The sequence below is a fragment of the Sapajus apella genome, unplaced genomic scaffold (assembly GCF_009761245.1).
Source record: "Sapajus apella isolate SASKATOON/1434 unplaced genomic scaffold, GSC_monkey_1.0 scaffold90, whole genome shotgun sequence".
Lineage (NCBI taxonomy): Eukaryota > Metazoa > Chordata > Mammalia > Primates > Cebidae > Sapajus > Sapajus apella.
The window spans coordinates 287,690-298,012 of NW_022437030.1; the positions used below are offsets into that span (position 1 = coordinate 287,690).

The 10,323-nt window shown below is 37.3% G+C and overlaps 1 protein-coding gene and 1 pseudogene across 4 annotated transcripts in view; one reads left to right on the forward strand and one right to left on the reverse strand.

Annotated features, from left to right (window-relative positions):
* NETO2 (neuropilin and tolloid like 2) overlaps positions 1–10,323 on the reverse strand; it is a 62,456-nt gene that overhangs the window by 18,204 nt on the left and 33,929 nt on the right. For all 4 annotated transcript variants that reach the window (XM_032255607.1, XM_032255605.1, XM_032255606.1 and 1 more), the window contains exon 7: positions 4,717–4,945. In XM_032255607.1, the coding sequence (XP_032111498.1) occupies positions 4,717–4,945 (229 nt within the window). The remainder of the gene's footprint in view (positions 1–4,716; positions 4,946–10,323) is intronic.
* Positions 3,150–3,566, forward strand: LOC116534852 (annotated as a pseudogene).

A 10,323-nucleotide genomic window follows, 5' to 3' on the forward strand; every position in this document is an offset into this window, starting at 1 on the left:
AGATAGACTGCTAGCTGGATATTCACATGAAAAACAATGAAGTTGGAATCTTACCTTACACTGTATAGAAAAATTAACTCCAAATAGATCAAAGACCTAAATATATTACAAGACCTAAAACTATAAAACTCTTAGAAGAGAACACATGAGAAAAGCTTCATGACATTGGTTTTGTCAATGATTTCTTGGATATCACACCAAAAGCAAAGGCAACAACAACAACAAACACATTAAATTGGGCTTCATCAAAATTAAAAACCTTTATATCAAGGGAGTGAAAAGACAACAAACAGAATGCAAAAAAGTCTGCTAATCACATACACAATAAGCGATTCATATCCAGAATATGCAGAGAATGTCTACAACTTAAAAAAAAATTCAAAAGTGGGCAAAGGACATGAAGAGACCTTTCTGCAAAGAAGATATACGAATAGTCGAGAAGCCCATGGAAAAATGCTCAACATTATAATTAGGCAAATCGAAACCACAATGAGATGCCACTTTACACACATTAGGATACCTATTATCTAAAAATACGAAAAATAACAGGTATTGGTGAAGATGTGAAGAAACTGGAACCCTCTGTGCATTGCTGGTTGGTGTGTAAAATGGTGCAGTCACTGTGGAAAAGTTTGTTGGTTCCTCAAAAACTTTAACACAGATTTGCCATATGATCCAGCAATTCTACACAGCAGCATTAATCATCATTGCCCAAAGGTAGAAACAGTTAAGTGTCCATCAACAGATGAATGAATTTATAAAGAAAATGTAGCATTTATATATGGAATATTATTCAGCCTTAAAAAAGAAATTCAGATACATACAACATGTATGAACCCTGAAATGATTATTCCAAGTGAAATAAACCAGACATAAAAGGACAAATATTATATGATTCTATTTATATATTTACCTAGAATATGGAAATCATAGAGATAGAAAGTAGAATAGAGGTTACCAGGGTGGGGAAAAAAAAAAAAAAAGGGAAGGAATTGTTTCATAGGTATAGCGTCTTAGTTCAGGATGCTAAAAGTGCTCCAGACAAAGACAGTGGTGATGGCTGCACAACAATGTGAATGTACTTAACGCCACCGATTTGTACACGTAAAAGTGATTGAAGGTAAATTTTACGCCATGTATATTTTGCCAGAGTTGAAAAAAAAAAAAGCTACAACTTTCCTGGAAGGGTATTTGGCAATATCTAACTAAACTACACAACTTTTTAAACCAAACAATCCCACTTCTAGGAATTTATCCTGATGATATGTCTCCAACAATATGAAAAGATAGACACATAACATTATTCACTGTAGCTTATTTATAATTGCAAATATTGGGAATAACCTATATGCTCGTAAGTAGAAGATGAAATAAAGTTGGTATATACAATGCTCTATTATGTAGCTATAAAATAAGGATGCGCTGTATGAATTGATACGGAATGGTTTCCAGGATATACATTTTTTTTTTTTTTGAGACAGGGTCTCATTCTGTCACACAGGCTGGAGAGTGCAGTGGCCTGATCTTGGCTCATTGCAGACTCCACCTCCTGGTTTCAAGCAATTTTCATGCCTTAAACTCCCTAGTAGCTGGAATTATAGGCTCGTGCCACCATGCCCAGCTAATTTTTGTATTTTTAGCAGAGACAGGGTTTCTCCATGTTGCCCAGGCTGGTCTCAAACTCCTGACCTCAAGTGATCTGCCCGCCTTGGCCTCCCAAAGTGCTGGGATTACAGGTGTGAGCCACTGCACCTGATCAGGATACACTTTTAAGTTAAAAACATAAAGTGTAAAAGAATAATGCTGTCCTTCACATAAGAAAAAAATGGCACATAAGAAAATACAGGTGTATCTGCTCATTTGTGCAAAAAGACATCCCAATAGAGGGCAGAAATGGAAGGCAGAGAATGAAGGCGGCAAGGACACTTCTAAGTGTCCCTCTTGGGATGTGGGCTCTCTAGGAACAACAGTCATATTCCCAGAACCCCCACATAAAAACAATTTACAGTAACCACAACGTGGGGGGAGCACAAAATGAAATATAAACCAATAGCCTGAGTAACTGGAAAACAGTATTTTGACAGTAAAGATAAAGACAAAAAGAACTGTACATAAGTACTTAGTTTTGTTAGGAAATTTCTCACAGGGATATGGATTAGTGATTGTGAAGTTACTTTTTGTGCATATTAGGATAAACAAATTAATCCATTTCGGATAATTAGGTTTCTCGCTGTAAGATGAAGAAATGAAGAAAAGGCTCCTTGGAAATACGGATGGTCTAGGGCTGGGGCAGGGAAAACAAAAGTTGAGCATGGTTCATCCAGCACTGCCGTAACATAAAAAATGATTAAAAACCTATTAATTGGGTATGTCGAGAGGACAAAGGAAGCAAACTGAAGGAGTTCCCAACGGCTGAAGCTCAGGCTTTGAGCAACAAAATAATGTAACACAGAATTTTTTTTTATTGGTAAATTTAATTTTTATTTTTTAGACAGTCTTACTCTGGTTGCCCAGGCTGGAGGGCAGTAATGTGATCTCAGCTCACTGCAGCATTGACATCTTGGGCTCAGGCGATTTTCCTACCTTAGCCTCCTTAGTAGCTGGGACTACAGGCACCTGCCACCAAGCCCAGCTAATTTTTGTATTTTAGTAGAGACAGGAGTTTTACCATGTTGCCCAGGCTGGTCTCAAACTCCTGACCTCAAGTGATCCGCTGCCTCAGCTTCTCAAAGTGCTGAGATTACAGGAGTGAGCCACGATGCCTGGTCATAATAATAATATTAATATTATAACAATAGAATAAAATAAATATCCATGAGTCCATACTGATGTAATTATTAATAACTAAGTGAAGAAAAAGAAATAGTTTTTCTCACAGCAGAATTCTAATGAATGTATACAGAAGGAATGATCGAAGTGGAAAAATCATGATTAGGTAAACCCTACAGCAGTAACTGTTACAGGCAGAAGCCATCAATGGATGCTAAAATTAGTGAGTGAGAAGATATCTGCATAGTATCAGAGACTTATTAATTAGAAAGGAAAAAAATAGCAACTTTTTAGTGAAGGAAACTGGCAGACAGCACCTTAACAAAAATCAAAGTATCACAAGCAGTAAGACAAAATGATACAATCTACACAAGCAGAATATGTTAAAAAAAAAAAAAAGAAAAAAGAGTTGTCCTGAAACAGAGGCCAGAGAAGAGACAAGGGCACGAGCATCTGATAGCCGTGCTTTCTTGGATGTGCAGAAAAGGTTTGGTATTAACCTAGATTGGTGGTGGACAATCCAAAGTGCTGAATAGCCCTACAAGTTTCCTGCTCGATGCCATGCTTTTGAAAAAGAATGGATAGAATGTGCACATGGAATCGGTACTATCTGGGCAGAGAAAGAGTGCAAGATAGAATATGATGATTTTGTAGAGTGTTTACTTCGGAAAAAAACAATGAAACGTATGGATACCATCTGGAGGCAATGGGAAAAACTGATGAAAGAAGGGAAGTACACCCCTCCACCTCAACACGTGGGCAAGCGGGAGCCTCGGCCCTGAGCAGACACAGCTACTGATATCTGGAGGCCAATTTTCATGTTCTCTCTTCTCCACTGGAAAGGTTGTTTATGGAAAACCTCCTTGCCAAAGTGTGTAAAAATAAAAGTACTGCTCCCTAAAAAAAAATAATAATAATGATACCATGTACCCCTGCTTCACTGACACGATGTATTTAGAAGGGCACAACATAGTTTCTGTAGTATTCCTGACAGAAATACATAGGTTCAACAGAAATCCCTAAGAAACATCAGACAAACCCAAACTGATGGACATTCTACTAAACTGGCTAGTACTCTTGGCAATGTGCCAAGGAAAAACGCAGCCAGAGTAACTGTCACAGATGGAGAAAAGGATACTTGACAACTAAAAGCAATGTGGGAAACTGAATCATAAAAGGACTTTCCTGGCAAAACTAGAGATACCAGAATCAGGTCTACAGATTAGTTAATAATACTGTATCTGTGTTAATTTTCAGTTTTACTCTGGCTTTGAGAGATGTTGGCATTAGGAGAATCTGAGTGAACGGCACATAGGCAACTCTATCAGTTTTACAATGTTCTTTAAGTTTAATGTTATTTAAAAAGAAAAAGATCTATGGTGTATTTAAATCTTTGATGACCACAGTTTGGTGGATTCATAACTATTCACCAAGCTAAATTAATACTACTGTTAAGTTAGAAAATCTTGAAAGTGTTAAGTCCTCACTGTCTGCGATCTTTATCATTTGTTTATACCTTTATAATGAGTTTTCCAATTGATATGTTAACATGGTTTTTCCACTCATGACAGTCCATTCCAAGAGAACAGGGACGAAGATATAGCTGCTTCTACCTTCTTTGTGACTTGCACATTTTTGTCAAAAGTAAATGCTGCCTGGTATGGTGCCATGTGCCTGTAGTCCCAGCTACTTGGGAGGGTGAAGCAGAGGATCGCTTGAGCCCAGGAGTTTAAAGCCAGCCTGGGCAACAAATTAAGGTCCCACCTCTAAAAAGTAAATAAAATTAAATACATTTTAAATGTAAAAAATATTCTTGTATTAAAAAGAGCTGTAGTAAAACAAAAAGAAAATACATCCTGAAATATTTTTTAGAGTCAATGCTGAGTACATTGTGATTAAGTGAAAAATACACAAAAGATTTCAATACTAAAGGAATTTTTTACTTACGCTCCACAAAGGAAGTAAAGAGCATTCGAAACCTGCTAAGCCGACTACCTTCATCTGCCCACATTCGAATCACTCCAATTCCTGTTTTAAGCATTACATCATTGGCTACGGTGCTGCAAAACTTGGCCTTCAGGTTTTCAATAGAACTGCTTCCATCATAGACTGCAACGAAGTTTCTCTTGCATTCATTTGAGTGTTCCATTTGATAATCTAGAAACCTCAAATAAATCTGTAACATTAACACAAAAACACTGCTTTTAAAAAGATATATTAATTTGCAGTTTTCTATTTTCCACAGATAACATGGTACACTGAATAATGACAGATGACAGAAAACCATAATAGATAAATGGCTGATTACTAAATAGTTAGACTAATGATCTATTTCTTTGCTTGTCTTAATAACGGAACCATGCATTAAGAAACTCACTTTGTGTTTTGTCAATGAAGAAACTTTTTGTTTCACAAGGCATAACTATCTCACATTTTTCTCATCATAAAAGCAATCTCACGGTACTGGACAGGGGGAATAAAATAATCACTCATAATTCTATTATTTCAATAATGCATGTGATTAATTGGTGAGTTTGTTTTTCTGTACATTTAAAAAACCTGTTTTTAATTGTAAGATATATACATCCTACTTTTGCTGTAACATATAAAAATGCCTTTATCTATACTCTTAGCCTCTTCCCGGATGTCATATTATTTATTTACACAACAGCCCACTGTTCTACACAGTTGTATTATGATTTCACCTCTTAACAATATCTGCATTTTCAGAAAGGCAGACATCAACTGTACTATCAAAGGAAGCACTATTAGCAACCCCCCACTCAAATTTTATAGCTAAATGGTACTAGGTTATTTCCTAAACACACTTGACCCACTCTTGTTTGAAAATTTCCTTTAGATTGTGAACTTAGATTTTAAGCATCAATCTCCTGAAAAACCTAATGAAGTAGGTATTGTGTTTTTTTGTGGGCAGAGATGACTCTATTATTTGGTGGCAAGGATTAAACCCAGGTTGGTTTGGCTCTAAATGTACGTTCTTCCCACTCATAAGGTGCCTTACACACTCACACAGTGTTCCCATTTTGGGCTCTAGTTACTCATATGTGACTCTACAATTAAAATAAAATTTGAGTGCCTGAACAAAGATTACCTTTGAATTTCCATTTAAGACATCTAATATTAACTTCCTAGCTATTAACTCTGAGGGAGCAGTATGCACCCCCACCCTTCATTTCAAAGGGATTAATAAAAAAAAGTTATGTTATATATTCCCCTCCCCACCAAATACCTTGATGGCATAAAAGTAAGAGAAAACAACTTACAAAATATAGCTTAATTACATTTTGACTAAGTAATTTTAGTTTATTTGAAGTGACTGGTTCAGCTCTTCTGTGAGAATGGAGGAAAATTGGTAATGAAATAGGATTTGCAGTTCAAAACTTTACAAAGTATTCATGCATGTATTTTAACATAGAAGCAATGTTTTCTTAAATGTATCATCAGTTCTCATTAGTTTCCCATCACTTATATAACCCAAACCCTCTGCTCACACTCTGTGGTGGTGAGCAGTAATGCTTTAATGACTTCCCTCTTCCTCTAGACAGAGGTCTTCCAAAGGAAGGTCACTGGCTCAGTTTCATCCAGTATAATTTTTGCCCATGGCAGGCAATGAGAAAGTAACTAGGCTTGTAGAACTATGACGTAGTAGAAATATCAGTAAAATAATCATGTATGTCTGAAGTATTTACTGTCTGCTTTTCTTTTAATCTAAACAAACAGTATTATATAAGGCTATAATAAATGCTCTTGAAGACAATTTTGTTTTAAAAAATCAAGAGTTAAAGATAAATCATAGATCATAGCACTTTTCTACTGTAAATACAGATAAATATTGAAGTTAACTGTTCAACAAGTTTTTGGGAAATATTCATAACATGAATCTGACAAATTGCAATGTTAGGAGAAGGGCATAAACTACTTTTCTTTCACTCCAGATTGCATTAGAAGGGATCTTTTACTTACATCTTTTATTAAGTAAGTGGCCTAGATACCCTATCCCTATATCCTACCCAGGGAGGCAGGGCAAATTACCTGGATGGCGGGAGTTTGGTTTCTTTTTCCCTCCCTCTGTAGGAAGTGGGACTAGGTAGGCCAGTCTGCCCTGCAGACACGAGCTTTCCCTGGAGTAAGATGGACTGTTCTAGACTGAAGTGAGAGGTGGAACTGGTGGGTAAGGAGGAGTTGACAACACTAATTAGATCATCTCTCTATGCTGCTCTATTCTAGCCTTCACTATGGTAAAGAGGCTGTTCAGAGTCCCCACACTGACACTTTTATTTCTGAATTGGTTCAGCATGCCAGCAGGGAAAAGTGATGCTATTTATTAGAGCTCCTAAAGACCCCAACAGAAATGAAATCCCCAGAACGCTATTATCATGAAAAGGCCACTGATAAAAGTGGACTAAAACACTACTTATATACACCAATGCCTTCTTTTGTATATTTATTTTTTAAATATATTTTTAATTTAAAAAATAGAGACAGGGTCTCACCATGTTGTCTAGGCTGGTCTTGAACTCCCAGGCTCAAATAATCTTCCTGCCTTGGCCTTCCAAAGTGCTGGGATTGCAAGCATCGGCCACAATTTCTTTGTGACTGGCCTCTTTTGTATATTCATAAGTGAATATTTTTCTGAAGCATCACCCGTTAACGAGTTTCTCACATTGAGTATTCAAGGGTTATGGTGACTTTTAACATTTAATTTAGATTTCTTAAATAAAACCATCTAATGACACTTTTTTTTGTTTGGTTTCTTTTTTTAGACAGAGTCTCACTCTGTCGCCCAGGCTGGAGTTCAGTGGCATGATGATGGCTTTCACTGCAGCCTCCACCCCCTAGATTCAAGGGATTCTTATGCCTCAGCCTCCTGAATAGCTGGGACTACTGGGCATGCATCACCATGCCCAGCTAATTTTTTGTATTTTTAGTAGAGACAAGGTTTCGCCATGTTGCCCAAGCTGGTCTTGAACTCTTGAACTCAAGTGATCCACCTGCCTCAGCCTCCCAAAGTGCTGGGATTACAAGCATGAGCCATTGTGCCTGGCCTATTTACACATTTATTTAAATTTTAAAATTTGATTCAATTCCCATGTCAACTGTATAACTTTTTTAACTTTCAAAAAATGATTTACTTTTATTAAAAGCAATACAATATTCTCCTATAGTCAATATTCCAGGTAACACTCCTAAAAAATTTGTGAATATGGAATTATCTTTTCCTGAAATATTTCAATGAAGAGTAAGGGGATCTAATTATTATTAATTTCACTTATTTAATTCATGTATAATATTTTCATACTTACATAGCTATAAAAATATGTGGTATTGTTCCACATATTTTAAAAGCTCATACCAATTACAGAAATAAATCACTGTGTGTCCACTCTCCTACTGGGCATTTAGCTTGCTTCTACTTTTATAATTAGTTAATACTGCTGTAAACATTGTTGTCTTCTCATTATGCAACGTATGACAATTTCATTTGGGTATAAATCTAGAAGTATACTTGTGTTGTAGTATACGACCATTTTCAACTTTACCAGAGTATGCGAAATAGCTCTCAAAAATGATTGTACCAATTTATATATATATTTTCTTTTTACCGTTGAGTTATAATGAGACAATTTACACTTCTATAGCAAATTCTTTTTTTTTTTTTTTTTTTGAGACAGAGTCACATTCTGTCACCAGACTGGAGTGCAGAGGCACAATCTCAGCTCACTGCAACCTCCGCCTCCCGGGTTCAAGTGATTCTCCTGCCTCAGCCTCCCAAGTAGCTAGGACTCCAGGCGCACACCACCACGCCCAGATAATTTTTGTATTTTTAGTAGAGATGGGGTTTCATCGTGATGGCCAGGATGGTCTCAACCTCTTCACCTTGTGATCTGCCTGCCTCGGCTTCCCAAAGTGCTGGGATTACAGGCACGAATCACAGCGCCTGGCCTTCTATAGCAAATTCTTTGAGTCTGCTTGCTGTACTCAATCCACTACTCAGTCCTTGCTGCCACTTAAAGAACAAGTCCACAACCCAGCCAAATTCTCTTGTGCTGTTACTGTGCAATCAAAACCCACCTCCAGTCTTCATCCTCGGTAAGCAGTGATCTGTTCTCTGTCCTATAGTTCACTTCTTCTAGAACTTCATATAAATGAAATAACAGAGCATGTATCCTTTGAGTCTAGATATTTCATTTAGCATGATGCATATGGTTTGTCCCTTTTTATTGCTGAATAGATTTTACTATATGGATGTACCATAGTTCATCCTTTCTTTTTTTGAAGATGGAGTTTTCGCTCCTGTCACCCAGGCCGGGGTGCAGTAGTGCAATCTCAGCTCACTGCAACCTCTGCCTCCCGGGTTCAAGCGATTCTCCTGCCTCAGGTTCCCAAGTAGCTGAGACTACAGGCACCCACCACCAGGCCCTGGCTAATTTTTCACATTTTTAGTAGAGGTGCGGTTTCAACATGTTGGCCAGGCTGGTCTTGAACTCCTGACCTCAAATGATCCCCCCTATCCCGCCTCGGCCTCCCAAAGTGCTGAAATAACAGGTGTAAACCATTGCACCCAGTCTATTCTTTTAACAGCTGAAGAACACTTAAGACATTTATAGTTTTTGGTTATTACAGATAAAGTTGTTATGAACATTTACATACGGGTTTTTTTCCATGAACATAGCTTTCATTTCTCCTGGGTACCCATCCAGAAGAGACTGCTGAGTCACACAGTAACTTTATAGGAAACCACCAACCTGTTTCCCAGAGCGGCTCTATCATTTTGCACTTCTACAAGGAATGTATCAGAGTTTCAGCTGCTCTACATAGTTCCCAACACTTAGTGATTTTTCTAAATTACAGTTATTCTAACGGAGAATAGTGCCATCTCACTGTGGTTTTAATTTGCATTTTTGTAATGACTAAATCTTCTGTGGTGAAGTATCTGTTAAAATCTGCCCGTTTTATAATTGCGTTTTGTTCTTATTTTTGAGTTTTGAGTTCTGGATGAAAGAAATCTTTCATAGGTGATTTGCAATGATTTTCTCCCAGTCAGTGAGATTTGTTTTCCCACTGATCAGTATCTTTTCACAGAGAAAAGCTTATAAATCCAATTTATAAATTTTGCTTTTATTTATACTCTTTCAGTGTTGCATCTAAGAACTTTGTCTAACCAGTCAGTAAGATGTTTTCATATATTTTCCTCTAAATGCTTTAAAATTTTATATCTATGTCCATTATTTATTTATTTATTTATTTCTCGTTTATTTATTTCATTGCATTTTAGGTTTTGGGGTACATGTGAAGAACATACAAAATTGTTGCATAGGTACACACGTGGCAGTGTGATTTGCTGCCTTCCTCCCCATCACCTACATCTGGCATTTCTCCCCTTGCTATCTCTCCCCAGCTCCTCACCCCCACCGTCCCTCCCCTATTTCCCCCGAACTGACCCCAGTGTGTAGTGCTCCCCTCCCTGTGTCCATGTGTTCTCATTGTTCAACACCCGCCTATGAGTGAGAACATGTGGTGTTTGATCTTCTG